Source organism: Bubalus kerabau, chromosome 10, assembly GCF_029407905.1.
Source record: "Bubalus kerabau isolate K-KA32 ecotype Philippines breed swamp buffalo chromosome 10, PCC_UOA_SB_1v2, whole genome shotgun sequence".
Classification (NCBI taxonomy): domain Eukaryota; kingdom Metazoa; phylum Chordata; class Mammalia; order Artiodactyla; family Bovidae; genus Bubalus; species Bubalus kerabau.
In genome coordinates this window covers 34,462,844-34,486,406 of record NC_073633.1, presented here as the reverse complement: position 1 = coordinate 34,486,406, position 23,563 = coordinate 34,462,844, and the positions used below count along the sequence as shown (strand labels likewise).

General features: G+C 40.9%; 1 protein-coding gene across 18 annotated transcripts in view; it reads right to left on the bottom strand.

Annotated features, from left to right (window-relative positions):
- Positions 1-23,563, bottom strand: part of FMN1 (formin 1) — a 497,917-nt gene that overhangs the window by 279,629 nt on the left and 194,725 nt on the right. For all 18 annotated transcript variants that reach the window (XM_055537259.1, XM_055537263.1, XM_055537262.1 and 15 more), the window contains one exon: positions 353-414. In XM_055537259.1, the coding sequence (XP_055393234.1) occupies positions 353-414 (62 nt within the window). The remainder of the gene's footprint in view (positions 1-352; positions 415-23,563) is intronic.

Sequence of the window (23,563 nt, the reverse complement as noted above, 5' to 3'; positions counted from 1 at the left end):
AACAAAATAATTTGCAATGTGCATAGGAAACTATTTCCGAGCTTTCTTATTTACAATGAAAGTCTAAATACTCAATCTTCTTCCCTGCATTCCAAATAAAACCATCATTTTCTCCAATCAAATCTTTCCCCAAATGCATCTGTGGTATTTTTTTAAAAAATAGGAATTCAATTCTACTAAATATGGCATTCAAGACTTTTATCCCCAGGATAAACTCAAGACATGGTGGCAGGTACACAGTGGAGATGCTGTCTTGGTAAATGTGTCAAAAAAGCGGAGTATTTACTTCAACACATGAGAAAACCAAGCATCAGTCTCAAATAACCAGTTCAGGGGAATCAAAGAAATATACCTGCAGGTTTTCAATTTCTTCTTTGTGCTCCCTCTTCAAGTGTAAAATAGCAGCTTGATATTCTGTAAGATCACAAAAGAAGCCAATTACAAAGAAGCACAAAATTATGCACAGAATTCTAATGAGTAGCTCTAAGATTCCATAAGTCCTCCTACCAGTCAACTGAGTAAATAAATACCATAGTTTGACATTAACCTGACAAAAGATGATAAACACTGGGGCAAAATACAACTAGAAACTCAAGATAGAAGGGAGATTTCCCCCCGATTTAGCAAATCCTGAAATATGAAATGTCCAAAATTAAGCAGAGAGGATAGAGTTTAAAAAAAAAAAAGACATGAGTGCTCCAGATAAAGACTGATCAGGTATTTGTCTTAAGAAGGAGTTGGAAGCTAAAGACCCACAGAGGACAAATATAGTCATGTTAAGAGAAGACACACAGGAAATAAAAGAAAATGTCTCCATGTGAGATCAGAGAACTCTATTTTTAACTGTTTCCAAAAAAAAAAAAAAAAATCTCCATTTGAATGCAAGACTAATAAGCCAGCACCCAGGGCTGACTTTAATCTTTAAGATCACTTCAAAAAGTCAAGACCATTTGTCATGTGGATGAGGGTGAGTTGAGGTTGAAAGGAGGATGAAAATAAATTTCTGGTCCAATTTTAGTCTGAGTCTAATAATGTTTATTCCAACAGTCAGTCCCAAGCGTACACAGGAACTCCTGCCAACCACTAAAACTACCATCCCACTGGCGAATCAAATTCCCTTCCAGCAGGATGACTTAGAATGTGGGGTCACAGCACTACACAGGCTGTAGAGAACCACAAGGAAAAACACTCGGAGAAAACACTGTCGTGGGCTAAGTTTCCGTTTTTATTTATTTATTTATTTTTTACAAATGTGTTTGGGACTGTGATTATGAGTAAGAAAGACATCGGATGTCACTTAAAAGTGTATGAAAAGGCAGGCTATTTCTTCAGGTGGATTCCAGATATCGGGCAAGAAAGTTTAAGTTTCAAATCAAAAGTAGATGACACACCACTATATGTAAACTAGACAACTAATAAGAACCTACTGTATAGTAAAGGGAACTCTTCTCAGTACTCTGTAATGACTGGTGAGGGAAAGAACCTAAAAAAGAGTCGACATATGTGCATATGTGTAACTGATTCACTTTGCTGTACAGCAGAACCTAACACAACATTGTCAATCAACTATATTCCAATTTTTTTTTTTAATGTATGAGGAAAATCTTCAGGAAAGCTGTAAGAAAAAACAGTGTTGCTGTTGATAGTTAAGACTAGCCACATCACTACTCTGATGGGGAATGTGTTCCACTGAACTACAATCCCTCAGCAAGTTCTGTGGGTTCTACCTCCAAACCCTACCTTCAATCAAACCACTTCTCACCAACCCCATAAGCACCACTATGGTCTAAGCCACCACCATGTTTTCTGTGGACTACCATGGTAATCTGCTTTCACTCCCACCACCTCCATGACTCATTCTCAGCCTAAATGATCTGCTAAAGTCATAAACCAGATCACGTCTCATCCCTGTGCTTTCCACTGTATTTGGACTAAAATAAAAACTCCAGGCTGTAGCCCATTAAGGTCTGACCCTGCTCCTACACACCTTCTACACGCCACCTTCCCCTCTCATTACACACCGGGCACGTTGGCTCTCTTCCTATTCCTTGAACTTGTTAAGTTCTTTTCTATTTCAAAATCTTTACTAACAATGTAGACAGAAATAACGGATTGTATTTATTGAGCACGTACTATATATCAGGAATTACCTAAGTATTTCATAGCGATTAACTCATTTCATCACTACAATAACCCTATGATGTAGGTGCATTATCCCCATTATCCAAAGAAGCAAAATAAGTTGCATAGCTAAAAAACATGCATAATTCATCTGGTTAATATATACATAAACTGCGGCATGTCCATAGAATTCAATACTACTCAACAATAGTAATAATACATCAACAAAGACAAATATCAAAGGCATTATGCAGAGTGAAGGAAGTCAGCCTCAAAGGTTGACTGTTCTTTAATTTCATATAACATTCTGGAGAAGGCAATGGCAACTCACTCCAGTACTCTTGCCTTGAAAATCCCATGGACAGAGGAGCCTGGTGGGCTGCAGTCCATGGGGTCGCTAGGAGTCGGACATGACTGAGCGACTTCACTTTCACTTTTCACTTTCCTGCATTGGAGAAGGAAATGGCAACCCACTCCAGTGTTCTTGCCTGGAGAATCCCAGGGACGGGGGAGCCTGGTGGGCTGCCGTCTATGGGGTCGCACAGAGTCAGACACAACTGAAGCGACTTAGCAGCTTAGCAGCAACATTCTGGAAAAGGCAAAACCACACAGATGAAGAACAGATCAGAGCAGCGGTGGCCAGAAGTTAGACACAGGGGAATGTTGGACTACAACGGAGCAGCATACAAAGGAATTTTGAGGGTGACTATCCTCGGTCGTGATTATGGTGGTGGTTACATGAATCTACACATCTGGTTAAAACTCAGAATCAGAATTCTTATACAAAAAAGAAAAAAGTTAACACTATAGTACATTAAAATTCTTTAAAACTTACAAATATTTAACTTCTGAATGCTTTCCCTAGGAGAGTCACCATAACACAAGAATACTTGTTACTACCACTTCTATTCATGGTTTTCCTAAGGGTACCAGCAGATGCAGTAGGACAAGAGAAAAGAAAAACACGTGCACACACACACATACACACACACACACACACACACATATAAAAGGGAAACATAAACTCATTATTCACTATGACTGTGTATTTAAAAAATCCAAAAGATTCTACAGGTAAAATATTAGAATACATGAGTTTAGTAGAATTGATGGATGTAAAATTAGAATACAAAAATCTTGATATCACCAACAGTTTAAAGAAAAAAACTTGACATTTACAAGTACCTCTAAAAATATAAAGTACTTAAAAAGAACCTAACCAAAAAATGCAAGACTTCATATGAGGAAATAGAAACACTATATATAAATGTATTACAAAGAAAGACATAGAAAGTAAGCAAATCATGTTTTGGGTGATTCCATAGTGTAGAGATCAGTTCAGTTGCTCAGTCGTGTCCGATTCTTTGCGACCCCATGAAGCACAGCACGTCAGGCCTCCCTGTCCATCACGAACTGCTGGAGTTCACTCAAACTCATGTCCATTGAGTCGGTGATGCCATCCAGCTATCTCAGCCTCTGTCATCCCCTTTTTCTCCTGCCCCCAATCCCTCCCAGAATCAGGGTCTTTTCCAATGAGTCAACTCTTCGCATGAGGTGGCCAAAGTATTGGAGTTTCAGCTTCAACATCAGTCCTTCTAATTAACACCCAGGACTAATTTCCTTTAGGATAGACTGGCTGGATCTCCTTGCTGTGTAAAGATGGATCTTCCCAAATTGGTCTAACAATTCAATGCAATCCCATTCAACATTTCTCAGGGTTTTTGTTTTGTTCAAACTTAAGGACCTCATTCTGAAATGTATATTGAAGCATGAACATACAAAAATCCAAGAAACTTCACAAAAATATAAAGATAAGACAACATGCCTTATTATGTAACAAGAATTACTTTTTCCTATCACAACCCAATTATGGTGGTGTGGTACTAAAAGAGGAACTAATAGACTAGGAGACTAGAAATACAACATAAACTTATGGTTACTTGGTATGACAGAAGCAGCACAAAAGATCTTTCTTTACAATAAAGAGCAGTCTTTTCAATAATTATCGGTTGGGAAAAGTGGATAGTCACAAAAAAAACATGAAGCTCGATCCCAACTTTATACCATGGAATAGTCATTCTAAATTGATAAAGAGCTACGCTGTACAAAACCAAGTATCTTATAAGCAACACAAATTAATAGTTTTATAACTTCAGGATAGGAAAGAACTTAAGATTCAAAAAAGCATTACATATAAAGCATAAAAGTAATAAACTCAACTATATTAAAATTAAGAACTTTTCATCAATATACTATAAAAAGAGAGAAAAGACAAGCCAGAGAGTAGGAGAATATAATTGGAACCCATAACCAAAGATCTAGTATAAATATATGTGTGAATAGTTCCTTAAAAAACTACAGAAAATGAAAAATAGCTAAATGCGTTAATAGGCACTGTGAAAGAGGACATGCAAGTAACAGATACATTCAGTTCAGTTCAGTTCAGTCGCTCAGTCGTGTCCGACTCTTTGTGATCCCATGAATCACAGCACGCCAGGCCTCCCTGTCCATCACCAACTCCCAGAGTTCACTCAGACTCACGTCCATCGAGTCAGTGATGCCATCCAGCCATCTCATCCTCTGTCGTCCCCTTCTCCTCCTGCCCCCAATCCCTCCCAACATCAGGGTCTTTTCCAATGAGTCAACTCTTCGCATGAGGTGGCCAAAGTACTGGAGTTTCAGCTTCAGCATCAGTCCTTCCAGTGAACACCCAGGGCTGATCTCCTTTAAGATGGACTGGCTGGATCTCCTTGCAGTCCAGGGACTCTCAACGGTCTTCTCCAACACCACACTTCAAAAGCATCAATTCTTCAGCACTCAGCCTTCTTCACAGCCCAACTCTCACATCCATACATGACCACTGGAAAAACCATAGCCTTGACAGACCTTTGTTGGCAAAGTAATATCCCTGCTTTTGAATATGCTATCTAGGTTGGTCATAACTTTCCTTTCAAGGAGTAAGCGTCTTTTAATTTCATGGCTGCAATCACCATCTGCAGTGATTTTGGAGCCCACAAAAATAAAGTCTGACACTGTTTCCACTGTTTCCCCATCTATCTCCCATGAAGTGATGGGACCGGATGCCATGATCTTCGTTTTCTGAATGTTGAGCTTTAAACCAACTTTTTCACTCTCCTCTTTCACTTTCATCAAGAGGCTTTTGAGTTCCTCTTCACTTTCTGCCATAAGGGTGGTGTCATCTGCATATCTGAGGTTATTGATATTTCTCCCAGCAGTCTTGATTCCAGCTTGTGCTTCCTCCAGCTCAGTGTTTCTCATGATGTACTCTGAATATAAGATAAATGAGCAGGGTGACAATATACAGCCTTGATGTACTCCTTTTCCTATTTGGAACCAGTCTGTTGTTCCATGTCCAGTTCTAACTCTTGCTTCCTGACCTGCATATAGGTTTCTCAAGAGGCAGGTCAGGTGGTCTGGTGTTCCCATCTCTTTCAGAATTTTCCAGTTTATTGTGATCCACACAGTCAAAGGCTTTGGCATAGTCAATAAAGCAGAAATAGATGTTTTTCTGGAACTCTTTTCTTTTTCGATTATCCAGCGGATATTGGCAATTTGATCTCTGGTTCCTCTGCCTTTTCTAAAACTAGCTTGAACATCTGGAAGTTCACGGTTCACATATTGCTGAAGCCTGGATTGGAGAACTTTGAGCGTTACTTTACTAGCGTGTGAGATGAGTGCAATTGTGTGGTAGTTTGAGCATTCTTTGGCATTGCCTTTCTTTGGGATTGGAATGAAAACTGACTTTTTCCAGTCTTGTGGCCACTGCTGAGTTTTCCAAATTTGCTGGCATATTGAGTGCATCATCTTTCAGGATATGAAATAGCTCAACTGGAATTCTATCACCTCCACTAGCTTTGTTCGTAGTGATGCTTTCTAAGGCCCACTTGACTTCACATTCCAGGATGTCTGGCTCTAGGTGAGTGATCACACCATTGTGATTATCTGGGTTGTGAAGATCTTTTTTGTACAGTTCTGTGTATTCTTGCCATCTCTTCTTAATATCTGTTAGGTCCATACCATTTCTGTCCTTTATCGAGCCCATCTTTACATGAAATGTTCCCTTGGTATCTCTAATTTTCTTGAAGAGATCTCTAGTCTTTCCCATTCTGTTGTTTTTGTCTATTTCTTTGCATTGATCGCTGAGGAAGGCTTTCTTATCTCTCCTTGCTATTCTTTGGAACTCTGCATTAAGATGCTTATATCTTTCCTTTTCTCCTTTGCTTTTGGGTTCTCTTCTTTTCACAGCTATTTGTAAGGCCTCCTCAGATAGCCATTTTGCTTTTTTGCATTTCTTTTCCATGGAGATGGTCATGATCCCTGTCTCCTGTACAATGTCACGAACCTCCGTCTATAGTTCATCAGGCACTCTATCAGATGCATTACCTGTGCCTATTCTCATTTAGCAATCAGGAAGAAAGTTATACAGAACTGACTGTTGGTGAAGATGTAGAGCAATGGAAACCCTCAGGCCCTTGCGGTAGGAATGCGAATTGGTACAATCACTATGGAAAATGTTCAACAATTTCTAATAAAGTTGAAGATATCCATACCTCCTTATCCCAAAATTCTATATCTAGGTTCACAAATGAAAGACTACACAAGAAAAGCAAACAATATTAACAAAATCAGGAAAATGGTGCCATCCAGGAGAAGAGGAGCTGAGATGGGTTATGAGGGAAGAAGGCCTTTCAATGAAAATATCTTCTTTAGCCTCCATGGGGATTCCCAGGTGGCTTTAGTGGTAAAGAACCCGCCTGCCAATGCAGGAGATGTTAAGATGCAGGTTCAGTCCCTGGGTTGAGAAGATCCCCTGGAGAAGGAAATGGCAACTCACTCCAGTATTCTTGCCTGGAGAATTCCATTGACAGAGGAGCCTGGCAGGCTATGGTCCATAGACTCACAAAGAGTCTGACAAAACTGAAGTGACTTAGCACTAGCACTAGGTTCTATGTCTTTTATATCATTTTCTTTATGCATACCTAGCATTAAAGTCGAAGAAGGTAATGGCAACCCACTCCAGTACTATTGCCTGGAAAATCCCACAGATGGAGGAGCCTGGTGGGCTGCAGTCCATGGGGTCGCTAGGAGTCGGACATGACTGAGCGACTTCATTTTCACTTTTCACTTTCATGCATTGGAGAAGGAAATGGCAACCCACTCCAGTGTTCTTGCCTGGAGAATCCCAGGGACGGGGGAGCCTGGTGGGCTGCTGTCTATGGGGTCGCACAGAGTCGGATATGACTGAAGCGACTTAGCAGCAGCAGCAGCGTTAAAGTATAAGAAAAAGATTGCTAAGGTTATATTTATATATATTAGCTTCTCCATGTGTCATAAAAAGAATATTAAAAAGCAGAGACATCACTTTGCCAACAAAGGTCCGTCTAGCCAAAGCTATGGTTTTTCCAGTAGTCATGTATGGATGTGAAAGTTGGATCATAAAGAAGGCTGAGTGCTGAAGAATTGATGCTTTTGAACTGTGGTATTGAAGAAGACTCTTGAGAGTCTCCTGGACTGCAAGGAGATCAAACCAGTCAATTCTAAAGGAAATCAATCCTGAATATTCATTGGAAGAACTGATGCTGAAGTTCCAATACTTTGGCACCTGCTGCAAAGAATTGACTCATTTGAAAAGACCCTGATGCTGGGAAAGATTGAAGGCAGGAGGAGAAGGGGACGACTGAGGATGAAATGATTGGATGACATCACTGACTCAATGGACATGAGTTTGAGCAAGCTCCAGGAGATAGTGAAGGACAGGGAAGCCTGGCATATTGCTGTCCATGGGGTCGCCAAGAGCTGGACATGACTGAGCGACTGAACACCACCACCATGTCATAAAAAGAGTATCATATAGGTATAAGAGAGTTGTTCTTGGGTCGCTAAGTCGTGTCCAATTCTTTGAGACCCCACAGACTGTAGTTGGCCAGGCTCCACTCTCCATGGGATTTCCCAGACAAGAATACTGGAGTGGGTTGCCATTTCCTTCTCTAGGGGATCTTCCAAACTCAGGGATCAAGCCCATGTTTCCTGCATTGGTAGGCAGACTCTTTACCACTGAACTATCTGGGAAGCCCCTAAAAGAGTCTTCTAGGTGGATCAAATAAGAACAATTTAGTAAGTATGAGTCTTGTATAAGTGTTGAGCCCTAACCAAAGTGATGATCAACATTTAAACCTGAATCAATTCCAAGTCTCCACAAAGCAGGCAAAGGAAGCTTAGCCAAACCAACCTTCTTTCAACACTGGTGCCCCTTGGGAATAGTATCTATTTACATCCTAAAGAGAAACATTGTAGAATATATTTTGAAATGATTCTTTTTTGGTAAACTGTACCTGGAAGGGCGTGACATATAGTTCTGACTAATCAACAGACTGATGAAGATCACTGCAAAGCTAATACCCAGTAAATCTTGATTCATCTCCTCTTCAAACAACAGTTTTGTGCCAACAGTCCTAGTGTGACAGGTGGCAAGAAAACACATCCCCATTTGTGACAAAGATGATAAAATACAATAAGCAGGCAGCACGCAGAAGGAGGAAGTTAACACCCTTGCTTGTGGAATACTCCCTTTGAGGGTTCATAAGAGAATGGTAAGAGAGGATAAAGGTTACAGAATAATGAATTATGGTTGGTGGTTTTCAACTGTGTCCTGCTGGTGGCAGTCCCCTCCCTCCACATTTTTTGGGTTTGCAAATACCCTGGAGAAGACCAAGGCAAATCTTCCCTGTCTCTTGGGGGCAACGATGGGGAGGCAGTGGTCTCTGTTCAACACAACGGATGTTTTTGTTTCTTAAAAAGAGAACTTGACCCTAAAATTCAGTAGCTTTGGGACTCTAATCAATGTGTGAAAAAGAGGAATAGAGGTTCTAAATATCAGGGCTTGAAAACAGTAGACTTCTCTGAAGCCTCATTAGCCTCAATGGAAATTAACAAATGGATTTAAATAATCTAGCCCACAAAAGAAGCAGTTTGAATAATGTCTTTTAGGGAAATAATACATGATATGGAAAGACAGAAAAAGGATCCTGACTTGCAGGATTCAACATTTTGGGAGGAGGTAAGAACTTCCCTCCATTAAAAATAGAGCTTTTTCTAGTCAAGTACTTGGTCTAATTGGTAGCAACCCCTTTTACTATACAGACCTTTCTTTTTGATCAGTTCCCAACAACAAAAGGTACTTTCTGCAGGTACCATCACAGGGGTGTGTTCTTCAACTCACCAAGAACAAAATTAAAGAGGACCTCTCTAACATGGGGGTAGTAACCACTACTGCAGTTTATCACTGACTGCATGAGTTTCTCTTAATCACATACATTATACACAAGTACCGGTGACATTACTGAGTGCTATTTCTCAAGAACTGTTCTAAGCACTTTACATAGGTTAATTCATGCCATCCTCACATCACACTTACAAGGTAGATCTTATCATATCAATACCCATTTTACAGATGGAGAGACTGAGGCGAATGGTTAAACAACTACCCTTAGACCACATGCTAGTCAGTACCAATGATGTCATTCAAGCCCAAAGAACCCGTCTTATTTCCTTAACAGAGTTTTGTTTGTTTTATTTGTGAGTTACTGTTGTTCTTATGGTTGGGTAAGCATCAGGTATAAACAAAATTCCAAATGCCTGAGAACTTAAAGGTTGATGACATTATCCAATTTCAAGAATCACTTGTAAAATTGGGACAATTTTTCCCTAACTCTTTAAAAGAGGCTGCCGCTGCTGCTGCTAAGTCGCTTCAATCGTGTCCAACTCTGTACGACCCCATAGATGGCAGCCCACCAGGCTCCTCTGTCCATGGGATTTTCCAGGCAAGAGTACTGGAGTGGGGTGCCATTGCCTTCTCCGTTAAAAGAGGCAGGGGTCTTTTTAATCACAGTGAGGTTTGATGAGTGTGGGGTCAACATGAACAGCGTGAGTTACAATGGTTGGTTCCATCAAGTTATATGACTGATCCGTTCGTCGTCTCCTCGGAGACTTCCCAGCCTATAGACACCAGTGTGTGGTTAAATCTGGTTTTCATTTATACTCTCTGTACACACACATCCAATATATCTCAGCCCCTCCCCAACATACTCACACGACACTGACAGAACCAGACTATGCACACAGCTGGGGGATTGGAGACTTTCTGATTTCCCCCCAAAATGAAACACAGCTCTGTTTCTGCCCACAGACTCTAATGTGTGCCCTGTGTGTGTCTCACAGTGGCTTTACCCATTGTCTTATATTGTTCAGAAACGTGTTCAAGTATGTATCTTCAGTTTTAACGGGAAAGGATGCTTCCTCTGAATTATGTTTGGAGACTATTCAGTGTTCCAAGGCTTTGCACACACACCAGTGAGGTCATACTTTCAGTAACAGACAGCTGGACTTTATTTTAACAGTTGAATACTTATTTTATGTGCCTTAGAAAAAAGTCAAACTAGCACATAAAACCCATGCTATTGTGAGTATTACTGCTATAAGACACTGTTAGAAGATGCAGTTTAGTCCCTGGACCCACAGCATCAGTATCACCTGGAACTTCTTGTTCAGTCACTAAGTCGTGTCCGACTCTTAGCAATCCCCATGGACTGCAGCATGCCTGGCTTCCCTGGCCTTCACTGTCTCCCGGAGCCAGCTCAAACTCATGTCCATTGAGTCGGTGATGCCATCCAACCATCTCATCCTCTGTCGCCCTCTTCTCCTCCTGCCCTCAATCTTTCCCAAGGGTATTTTCCTATGAGTTGGCTCTTTGCATTGGGTGGCTAAAGTATTGAAGCTTCAGCTTTAGCAACAGTCCTTCCAATGAACATTCAGGATTGATTTTCTTTAGGATTGATTTTTTTATTTCCTTACAGTCCAAGGGACTCTCAAGAGTCTTCTCCAGCACAATAATTAGAAAGCAACTTCTTAGAAATCATCATTCTTAGGCCTATCCTAGACCTACTGATTAAGAAACTGAGAGAACACTTTTAACAAGCTCCCCAAGTAATAAGGCATGCTAAAGTTTGAGAATCATTGCTTTAAGATAAAGTTAATTTTATTTAAGCAAAAAGAAAACAAAAAATCAATTGGTTTAAAGAAGAAATTAAAAAATAATAAAAGTAGTCTAAGGATATACCCCAAATTAAGGAGCTGGGGAGAGGCTGGGACCTGGGACCCCTGAGTGCAGTGCTCGAGTGCATCCATCCTCAGTTGCTCAGTCATGTCCAACTCTTTGTGACCCCATGAACTATAGCCCACCTGGCTTCTCTGTCCATGGGATTATCCCAGCAAGAATGCTGGAGTGAGCTGCCATTTCCTCCTCCAGGGGATCTTTCCAACCCAGGGATTGAACCTCAGTCTCCTGCAATTCCTGCAGTGTCAGGTGGGTTCTTTACCACTGAGCCACCTGGGAAGATGGGCTACAGTGCTTCAGTTCAGTTCACTCAGTCGTGTCTGACTCTTTGTGACCCCATGAATCGCAGCACGCCAGGCCTCCCTGTCCATCACCAACTCCCAGGGTTCACTCAAACTCATGTCCATTGAGTCAGTGATGCCATCCAGCCATCTCATCCTCTGTTGTCCCCTTCTCCTCCTGCCCCCATCCCTCCTAGCATCAGAGTCTTTTCCAATGAGTCAACTGTTTACATGGCCAAAGTATTGGAGTTTCAGCTTCAGCATCAGTCCTTCCAATGAACACCCAAGAGTAATCTCCATTAAGATGGAATGGTTGGATCTCCTTGAAGTCCAAGGGACTCTCAAGGGTCTTCTCCAATACCACAGTTTAAAAGCATCAATTCTTAGGTGCTTAGCTTTCTTCCAGTCCAACTCTCACATCCATACATGACTACTGGAAAAACCATAGCCTTGACTGATGCTGCTGCTGCTGCTAAGTCACTTCAGTCATGTTCGACTCTGTGCAACCCCATAGAGAGCAGCCCACCAGGCTCTGCCTGGGATTCTCCAGGCAAGAACACTGGAGTGGGTTGCCATTTCCTTCTCCAATGCATGAAAGTGAAAAGTGAAAGTGAAGTCGCTCAGTCATGTTCGACTCTTCGTGACCCCATGGACTGCAGCCTACCAGGCCCCTCAGTCCATGGGGTTTTCCAGGCAAGAGTACTGGAGTGGGGTGCCATCGCCTTCTCCAAGCCTTGACTAGATGGACCTTTGTTGGCAAAGTAATGTCTCTGCTTTTGAATATGCTATCTACGTTGGTCATAACTTTCCTTCCAAGGAGAAAGCATCTTTTAATTTCATGGCTGCAGCCACCATCAGCAGTGATTTTGGAGCCCACAAAAATAAAGTCTGACACTGTTTCCACTGTTTCCCCATCTATTTCCCATGAAGTGATGGGACCGGATGCCATGATCTTCATTTTCTGAATGTTGAGCTTTAAGCAAACTTTTTCACTCTCCACTTTCACTTTCATCAAGAGGCTTTTGAGTTCCTCTTCACTTTCTGCCATAAGGGTGGTGTCATCTGCTTATCTGAGGTTATTGATATTTCTCCCAGCAATCTTGATTCCAGCTTGTGCTTCTTCCAGCCCAGCGTTTCTCATGATGTATTCCGCATACAAGTTAAATAAGCAGGGTGTCAATATACAGCCTTGACGTACTCCTTTTCCTATTTGGAACCAGTCTGTTGTTCCATGTCCAGTTCTAACTCTTGCTTCCTGACCTGCATACAGGTTTCTCAAGAGGCAGGTCAGGTGGTCTGGTATTCTCATCTCTTTCAGAATTTTCCACAGTTTATTATGATCCACACAGTCAAAGGCTTTGGCATAGTCAAGAAAGCAGAAATAGATGTTTTTCTGGAACTCTCTTGCTTTTTCCATGATCCAGCGGATGTTGGCAATTTGATCTCTGGTTCCTCTGCCTTTTCTAAAACCAGCTTGAACATCTGGAAGTTCACGGTTCACATGTTGCTGAAGCCTGGCTTGGAGAATTTTGAGCATTACTTTACTAGCGTGTGAGATGAGTGCAATTGTGCGGTAGTTTGAGCATTCTTTGGCATTGCCTTTCTTTGGGATTGGAATGAAAACTGATCTTTTCCAGTCTTGTGGCCACTGCTGAGTTTTCCAAATTGACTAGCATATTGAGTGCAGCACTTTCACAGCATCATCTTTCAGGATTTGAGACAGCTCAACCGGAATTCCATCACCTCCACTTGCTTTGTTCGTAGTGATGCTTTCTAAGGCCCACTTGACTTCACATTCCAGGATGTCTGGCTCTAGGTCAGTGATCACACCATCATGATTATCTTGGTCATGAAGATCTTTTTTGTAGTTTTTCTGTGTATTCCTGCCACTTCTTAATATCTACTGCTTCTCTTAGGTCCATACCATTTCTGTCCTTTATCGAGCCCATCTTTGCATGAAATGTTCCCTGGTATTTCTAATTTTCTTGAAGAGATCTCTAGTCTTTCCCATTCTGTTGTTTTCCTCTATTTCTTTGCACTGGTCGCTGAGGAAGGCATTCTTATCTCTTCTTGCTATTCTTTGGAACTCTATATTCAGATGCTTATATCTTTCCTTTTCTCCTTTGCTTTTCACTTCTCTTCTTTTCACATCTATTTGTAAGGCCTCCCCAGACAGCCATTTTGCTTTTTTGGATTTCTTTTCCATGGGGATGGTCTTGATCCCTGTCTCCTGTACAATGTCACGAACCTCTATCCATAGTTCATCAGGCATGCTGTCTATCAGATCTAGTCCCTTAAATCTATTTCTCACTTCCACTGTATAATCATAAGGGATTTGATTTAGGTCATACCTGAATGGTCTAGTGGTTTTCCCTACTTTCTTCAATTTAAGTCTGAAATTGGCAAGAAGGAGTTCAGTGCTTATACCTGGACAAACATCTCCTCAAGCAACAGAATACAAACAAACTACAAGGGACTAAAAATAACTGTGTACATGCTCAGTTGGGGAAAATTATGAACAAGATACAAAAAGACCAAAACCCCAATTGCCACTTTGAAACAGTCAAAAATAAAAGCAGGATACTGTACATATACCCTGCATAAAACATGAACCATCAGGTGGTGGGCAGACCACTCGAGCCACTCCTGCATCCTGACCCACCAGTCTACCCCTACCCTCACCCTACTTAAGATGCCAGCTCACCACCCCTCAGAGACAGAGCAAGGGAACATGTCACTTGTTCTCACTCCCTCGTGTTGTAGCACGTGTCCCAGTCAAGACTTGCCTGAATTTCTCGTCTGGCTTCTGATCAATTTCTACTGATTTAAGGAGGCCAAGAACCCTGGTCGGTAACACTGGCACATACTAGATGACGTGTTGGGGAAACATGCTGGTTATTGACAGATTAATAAACATTCAAACTCATCCATGAACAAACACAGGAACTTCCTCCAACTATCTCTTAACATGAATGAAAATAGTATTGGTCATGGAAGGCAAACTTACAGATCATTAGCTCTAATATAAAAGTAAACTCAAATTTGAGCTCTCATGTTTAATAAACAAAGTGTGCCACCCGGTCTGGGTGAACAGTAGATCCTCCACGTCCATTTCTCACCAGACACCCATCCACAATGCACTCCGTACAAACGATACCATTTGGAGCAGGGATGGCTGCCCGTACTTGTCAGAAATAGTAGAAGTCAAGAGAACAAAGTTGGGTAAAATCAAATTCTGCAGTTGCCAGCCAGTCCACACAACAACACAATGTCAATACAACACCTTCCATCAATAAGCCATCAACAATCACACACGTGGTGGGAAAAGTATAATGCAGAGTCTAACTTCATTTTCTAATCTTTAATTGCTGACAGTTTTTAAGCTTCACCTCTGCCTCTTCCTCTGTCCTCCATACCTTGGCACTCTTGTTACAAAGTTTTTGAGACTGGCAAGTAAATTGAACATACAAGCCACTGCCCATGAGAGGAATCCTCAGCCCACTCCTAGCCCCAAACCCTGAACATCATAAAACTCCATGCCACTCTCCTGTCCTTCCTCTCTCAAGGCATCTCTCAGTCAACTTGAGAGGCCCTGCCCTACTCTCCCCCAAAGTTTCATTATGCTAGTGATAAACCTTTCCATACGTGTGTGTGTGTGTGAGAGAGAGAGGCAAAATCATCTTGGCATCTGAATCAAATTTCAGGCAGAAGATCCATCCTGCCTCTTTCAAAAGGAAGAGTGTCATGGTCCATGCGTGAGTTGGCAAAGAATTTCCAGACATGAGACAGGATGAGAGGAAAATAAAGTTTATTAGAGTAGAAGACGCTGTTAGAATGCTGGCCAGCTCAAGGGAGAACCGACGTAGAACAGGGGTCCTTGGTCCATTTTTATAGCCAGGGTACAAGGAGCAGGATAGGGGTCTTGAGGGTCATTTGCGGATTGGATGAGGCATATATACTGGGTGGGGGGAACAGAAAGGCAGAAACCTCCCTATACGGGGTACAAGGGGAGACAGGTTATACTGCTCAGGAGGACCTGAAATTCTTTAATAGTTACAAGGGGGAGAGAAGGACGATAAGGTTCTGTTGGTTGTTTTTTTTTCTGTTCCTGCATTCTAAGACCTTCCTTGGTTTTATCTATTCATGCATTCCAAGACTGTCCTTGGTTTTTTCTGGTCTTTCATCCTTGGGACACCACAAAGAGGTCATGTAGAAGTCATGTAAATCAATGGCTCTATGTAGTATGTTGTTCTATATGCACACAGAAGGGAGATGACTAGTTCCTATGTCAGAAAAATACAAGATCTGACAACAGAAATTCCATGAACTTAGAATTATCATTTTCCAACATCTCTCAGAAATATACAAATACTAATATTAAAAAAATGGGAGAAAAACCCAATTCAATCCCACCAGTTTGCTTGGGAGCTCTTTCATCCATGTGTTTAGTATCTCGATAAGCCCGGCCTGAACTAAGCATTAGGTAAAAGAAAACAAATGGTTCACACTCCCAGTCTTAAAAAGCTTCTCAAGGTGTACATCTTTGAAATGTCTAAGAAACTCCTAGCACTTATAACTTCAGTATTCATCTATTAAGACTTTATTTTCTTAAATGACTTCATCTGATTTCATTCAATTATTTTAAACGTAGGTGTGGAAAACTGGAGTACCATTCAGCAAATATTCATCCACTTCCACCTCCCCTTTCTGCTTGGGATGCAGAATACTTCTAGGGCTCTAGGCTCTGGTGAGCAGAACAGGAACTGACAGGATGTAAAGAGTATTTGCATTTGCTTGCACACAGTTTGGCTTGCTTCCGGCACTCCTGCTATTTCACAAGAGAAAGACGCACCCTACACAGCCACTTCTGACTCGGCCTGGGTTGCAGAGAGCGAGAGCTGGTGCAGACCTAAACCCTTGCCAGAGTCCCCAGCCAAGCCCAGCCTATGCACAGCCTAAGAGAGCCCAGACTAGCTTACGGGAACCACATTTGACCTTGATACCTATGCAAATAAATGTTTATTATTGAAAACTGGATGTCAGCAAGGTCTGTTACACCGCATTATTGCAGCAACAGCTGATGAACACGTTTCCAGGCAAGTTTACTGTTTAGAGGCTCATACCACTTTCAAAGCTTTAAGTAACTGGAATGTAATCTTACCAACCAACATAGACAGAAGAGGGCTCAGGTTGGAAAGATAAATGGAGGGGAGGAACACACACATTTCTATTCTTTCACACACAAAAAATGAGCTCAGACAACTTGAGTCTCTATGTCTTTGGGTGATAATGTAAAATAGGTACAAAGGTCAGTGAATTTATGGTTATGTTTCTTTGATAAGTACCTGGGTTCCCAAGGTAGGTATTCAGTACCAGGCACCATAGGCATCTTACCATGGGGAAAACAGTCAGTTCAAATTCCAGTTGCCAATGTTTGGGAAATTTGCCTTTTCACTTTGCCCTTTTCTCTTACCCTTATTTTCTGTACTATTAAAATGGAGCTATCAAGCTCTTTTGAACTCCAGGAACACAAGCTCCTCAAACCTTATTTCCCCCTTCCTATCTTTGTAGTTTTAAAAGACACACACACATAAACAAAATTCAGAGGCTCCCAACTTGTCTAAAACTTAGGATTCAACTGAAAGTACCCAACGCGAGCCACTAGGTGGCGGTCATATTTCATATGGAAACTGGAAACCTGCTAACAAATAAAGCCTTAAAGATTTGGTGGGGGTCAGGGGATGGGGGCCGGAGAAAGAAATGGCAACCCACTCCCGTGTTCTTGCCTGAGAATCCCAGGGATGGGGGAACCTGGTGGGCTGTCGTCTCTGGGGTCGCACAGAGTTGGACACGACTGAAGCGACTTAGCAGCAGCAGAGGATGGGGGCGATGAGGGTGGGTTAAAACTGTGAAATGAACATTTTTCTTTGCCATAAAAGATGGACTAATATGGATAGGGTACCTATATAAGAAAAATTAGAACAAGTAAGAATGATCAAAAGTCTCCAAGCAAGGATTCAACAGTATGTGAACCGAGAACTTCCAGATGTTCAAGCTGGATTTAGGAAAAGCAGAGGAACCAGAGACCAAAAATTGCCAACATCCGCTGGATCATCGAAAAAGCAAGAGAATTCCAGAAAAACATCTACTTCTGCTTCATTGACTATGCTAAAGTCTGTGACTGTGTGCATCACAACAAACTGGAAAATTCTTCAAGAGATGGGAATGCCAGACCACTTGAACTGCCTCCTGAAAAACCTGTATGCAGGTTAAGAAGCAACAGTTAGAATCGGACACAGAACAATGGACTGGTCCAAAATTGGGAAAGGAGTATGTCAAGGCTGTATATTGTCACCTTGCTTATTTAAATTATATGCAGAGTACATCATAGGAAATGCTGGACTGGATGAAGCACAAGCCAGAATCAAGATTGATGGGAGAAAGATCAACAACCTCAGATGTGCAGATGACACCACCGTTACGGCCAAAAGCAAAGAAGAACCAAAGAGCCTCTTGATGAAGGTGAAAGAGGAAAGTGAAAACACTGGCTTAAAACTCAACATTAAAAAAACGAAGATCATGGCATCTGGTCCCATCACTTCATGGCAAATAGATGGGGAAACAATGGAAATGGTAACAGACTTAATTTTCTTGGGCTCCAAAATCACTGCAGATGGTGACTACAGCCATGAAATTAAAAGACGCTTGCTCCTTGGAAGAAAAGCTATGACAAACCTAGACAGTGTATTGAAAAGCAAATAAACATTACTTTGCCAATAAAGGTCTGTCTAGTCAAAGCTATGGTTTTTCCAGTAGTCATGCATGGATGTGAGAACTGGACCATAAAGAAGGCTGAGCACTAAAGAACCGATGCTTTTGAATTGTGGTTTGGAGAAGACTCTCGAGAGTCTCTTGGACTGCAAGGAGCTCAAACCAGTCAATCCTAAAGGAAATCAGTCCTGAATATTCACTGGAAGTACTGATGCTGAAGCTGAAACTCCAATACTTTGGCTACCTGATGCAAAGCTGACTCATTAGAAAAGACCCTGATGCTGGGGAAGACTGAAGGCAAGAGGAGAAGGGGACAACAGAGGACAAGATGGTTGGATGGCATCACTGACTCGATGGACATGAGTCTGAGCAAGCTCCAGGAGATGGTGAAGGCTAGGAAAGCCTGGTGTGCTACAGTCCATGGGGTTGCAAACTGTCAGATATAACTGAGCGACTGAACAAGAATTCCAAAAAGTTGAGAGACCCAATAGACTTCAGTTGTCATAGGGTCACATTTTTTCAAGTTCAAGTTCAGTCGCTCAGTCGTGTCCGACTCTTTGCAACCCCATGAATTGCAGCACGCCAGGCCTCCCTGTCCATCACATACTCCCAGAGTTCACCCAAACCCACGTCCATTGAGTCAGTGATGCCATCCAGCCATCTCATCCTCTGTCGTCCCCTTTTCCTCCTGCCCCCAATCCCTCCCAGCATCAGAATCTTTTCCAATGAGTCAACTCTTCGCATGAGGTGGCCAAAGGACTGGAGTTTCAGCTTTAGCATCATTCCTTCCAAAGAACACCCAGGGCTGATCTCCTTTAGGATGGACTGGTTGGATCTCCTTGCAGTCCAAGGACTCTCAAGAGTCTTCTCCAACACCACAGTTCAAAAGCATCAATTCTTCGGTGCTCAGCTTTCTTCACAGTCCAACTCTCACATCCATACATGACCACTGGAAAAACCATAGCCTTGACTAGACGGACCTTTGCTGGCAAAGTAATGTCTCTGCTTTTGAATATGCTATCTAGGTTGGTCATAACTTTCCTTCCAAGGAGTAAGCGTCTTTTAATTTCATGGCTGCAATCACCATCTGCAGTGATTTTGGAGCCCCAAGAAACAAAGTCTGACACTGTTTCCACTGTTTCCCCATCTATTTCCCATGAAGTGATGGGACCGGATGCCATGATCTTCATTTTCTGAATGTTGAGCTTTAAGCCAACTTTTTCACTCTCCTCTTTCACTTTCATCAAGAGGCTTTTTAGTTCCTCTTCACTTTCTGCCATAAGGGTGGTGTCATCTGCATATCTGAGGTTATTGATATTTCTCCCAGCAATCTTGATTCCAGCTTGTGCTTCATCCAGTCCAGCATTTCTCATGATGTACTCTGCATAGAAGTTAAATAAGCAGGGTGACAATATACAGCCTTGACGCACTCCTTTCCCTACTTGGAACCAGTCTGTGTATCCCCATGGGCAGCAGAGCCTAGCAGGCTGCAGTCTATAGGGGTCACAAAGAATCAGACATGACTGAGCGACTAAGCACAGACTTAACCTGTGTAACAATATCTGAAATAAAAAGCAAGAAAGTTAAGAGTCACTGGTGACTACTAAAACAGGGTAACACCTTGGAGAAACAGAAATGGACTAGAGCAGCACAGCGGCGCTTTGGGCCTGAAGCTTGGGCTGGCTGAGCTCAAGTTCCAGTGACGGGCATGACGGCCTGGAGTTTGGCGACTGCAGAGAAGCTAGGCTAACAGGGCCCTCTGTGGGGCAGGAAATCAGGGCTAGGCTTGCAGCTTAGAAAAAGGGACTGGGGTGGTGCTCCTAAATGGTCAAGAGAATCCAGAAGTATTAATAGTTGCTGTCAACTGCTGCCTGGGGGCTTAAAGAGGAGGCTGTAGACAAGAATTGAGACCAGATTTCAAGTATATCCATCCCTGTTCCGAGTGACTAGAGCTGCAACGTCCCAACCACACCTTGGGCTGGGGACCCCAAAACACCATTGTTAAACTAGGTTCTGGTCTGGGAGTCTTGTAAGGACCAGGTGAGCCAACTGTAAAACAGACAAGTGTCAAGGGGAAGGAGAAATTTCTTTTTTTAAAAAAAGCATCCCATATACTATGAGACTTCAAACCAAGCAAAACCTAAATATCAAGACAGACAACAAAGTCAACAATTGGAAGAGAAAATTACATTAATACAAATTTTAAACATAAATGTTTAAAATATTTTAGCAGTGTTTAGAATTGTTACCAAGGTGAAAGAATAACAACCACTATAAACAATAATGAGAAAAGTAATAAAAACAATATTAAGACAAGAATATACAAAAAGAAGTAACAGCAGGTAACTACAAACTTTAGAAGGCTTCCCCAGTGGCTCAGTGGTACAGAATTCGCCTGCTTATGCAGGAGATGCAGGTTTGATCCCTGGGTTGGGAATACCCCCCCTGAAGAAGGAAATTACAACCCACTCGAGTGTTCTTCTGCCTGGGAAATCCAATGGACAGAGGAGCGTGGTGGGCTATAGTCCATGGGGTCGGAAAAAGAGTCAAACACAACCCAGCAATTAAAAAACAAACAAGAAATAACAGAAATGTAAAATATAGTAATTGAAAAGTTTAAGAGTGGGGTAAACTGACACTGTTAAGGAAAGAATTTGTGAATAAAAGATAATACTATATAACTAAAAATGCAGCATGAAACAAAAAGGATAAGAAAGAATCACAATTAAGAAACTCTGACCCTGATACATAAATAAGAAGTTAGACCATAAAACAGTACAGAAAACAAAGTCTGTAAATAGAGGCATGCACATATGGAAACTAAATGTGAGAACTGAGCCTGTTTTGAAATTTGTGACAGAAGCCTAGACTATTTCTAAATCCAAATTTAAGAAAAATATTTATATTTCATACCATACACAAGAATAAATCCCTGAGGCTTAAAAAACCCAAATATGAAAAGCAAAACAGAAAAAAAATACTTTGGAAGAACATTAGGATATCTTTATGACATTGGAATTTGAAAAGATTTCTTAAGACTTTTTTTTTCTTTAAGGAAAACATGTTTTAGATTCAGTTTCATTAAAATTACCAAAATTACTTACGCTAAAAGATGCCACTAGAAGTGATAAGCCACACTCCTGGAGAAGACATTTGCAAAATATGAACAACAAAAGATGAGCATCCAGGACAAACAAGTACTAGAATAAACAAGTAGAAAGAAATAAGAAAAGCAACCGATAGAAAAATGGACCGTACATTCATGGAAGACTACTAAACATATAAAAAGACACACAATCTAACCTGTCCTCAGGATGAAGCAAATTAAAACTACAATGGAAGGTCAATTCACACCTAACAAACTTGAAAATATTAAGAAGACTGCTAATACTAACTACTGGTGAGAAATAAGAAGAATTCCACACTCTATTGATGGAAGTATTAATTGTTACAATCACTTTAAAATTCATTTTGGCATCTATTAAGCTGAAAGATACACATTAATAGAACTAGATATTCTACTGTAAAATTTAACCCAAGTGGGGTGTTTACCATGAACACAAATGTTTAATAGCACACTTGAGGAAACCCCATTTCCAGTAGTGGAAAATAGGAAGAAACTTACATTTCCAATACAGCAGTACAGATAAATATTGAACAATATATTCATCCAAAGTGATACTATACAGACATTAAAATGAATGACCTGGAACTATACATACCAACACAGATTAATTTAGCAACTATAATTTTGAGAGAAAAAGTTGCCCCAAAATACAGTTGGATGTCACTTTTAGAATTTTAAAACACACAATCGTATTATACATATTTAGGGATTTTGTACCTAAGTATAAAGAAGTACATGGGATTAATAAGCAATTTCACATAAGGGGAAGGTAGAAGGAGCACAGGAGGGTGCAAATGTATTTCTAATGTTTTATTTCTTAACTAAGGCATTGGGTATAGTAATGATCTTGAATGTCATTAACATCTTAGCCTTAAAATACATAATGTAAAAACTGACAAAATAAATTAAATGATAGATAAGCAGAGCCCTTCTATTAGAAACTACAGATCAAGCAAATAAAAACACAAGTGACTGGCACAAGAAACAAACTTTACTATCTATATCCCAGAACCAAACAAAAACAACATGCATCCTTTTCAGACACATGATGTATCTGCTAAAATTGATCGCAGAGAAAATCCCTCCAAAATGTTTAAATATTACTATACAGACCACGTTCACTTTCTATAATACAACTAAAATCAATAAGAGGATAGACTAAAAAGTAAAATTAAAATTAGCAAATCTAATTAGGCAACATATGAAAATAAGCCATGTAACTAAGCAGGGTTTCTTCTAAGAATGTAAGAATTATATATCATCTGAAAACCTGTCAGTGATATCTAACATACTAACACACTAAAGGAGAAAAGGCATCATATCTAAAAATCTCAAAATGATCCAGAATGAAACAAAAAAGTATCCTGATAAAGCTCAACAGTCACCCTCCATTTTAAAAAGAAAAAGACTCTGAAATAATTTAGAATAGAAGGAAATCAAATTCAGGACATTAAGAATTTTTCAGCAATTTTTCACATGTCATAGTAAAACCTCAGGAAGCCAGCTTAAGAGTACCCACAGTCACTCATGTTTCCCTATGTACACTAGAGGTCTGGGACTATGCAGTAAGAAATGAGATGTGAAAACTGGAAAGGAAAAGACAATACTGGTATTATTTACAGTGATATGATTGTCAAAGTATATATGGCAGTACCATTTATACAGGGTTTAGAAAACCCATGCTATATACTGTCTAGAAATACACAGAGGATGCCATTCACAACTGACTTTCCTTTAACGGTGGTGACCCCCACACAAACCAGAAAGTGGCTGGGCAGACAAGCAGAGAAATTGGATTAAGAGGCGTTATAAAAGTGGTCTCAGCCCTGGCTTCACAAGTCTGAAGAAACTGTGGCGAAATGTTTGAGTATAGATGATTAATATATAAGTGCTCATTCTCCTTCTCCGTTTTCCTAGTAGTTTGAAATTATGCAGGACTCTCTTCCACAAAAGACAACGAATGTGTTCCAAATCTCACACATATGCTTTTTCTACATAAAACTTGGTTTAAAGTCAGTGAGAAAAATTAGAAAGCATACACAGAGTCCTAGTGAAAATACATTCCTTATGGGGCACATACAAGCATTAGATGATCTGATGGAAAACTCTGGGCGAAGTTCGTCACTCTTC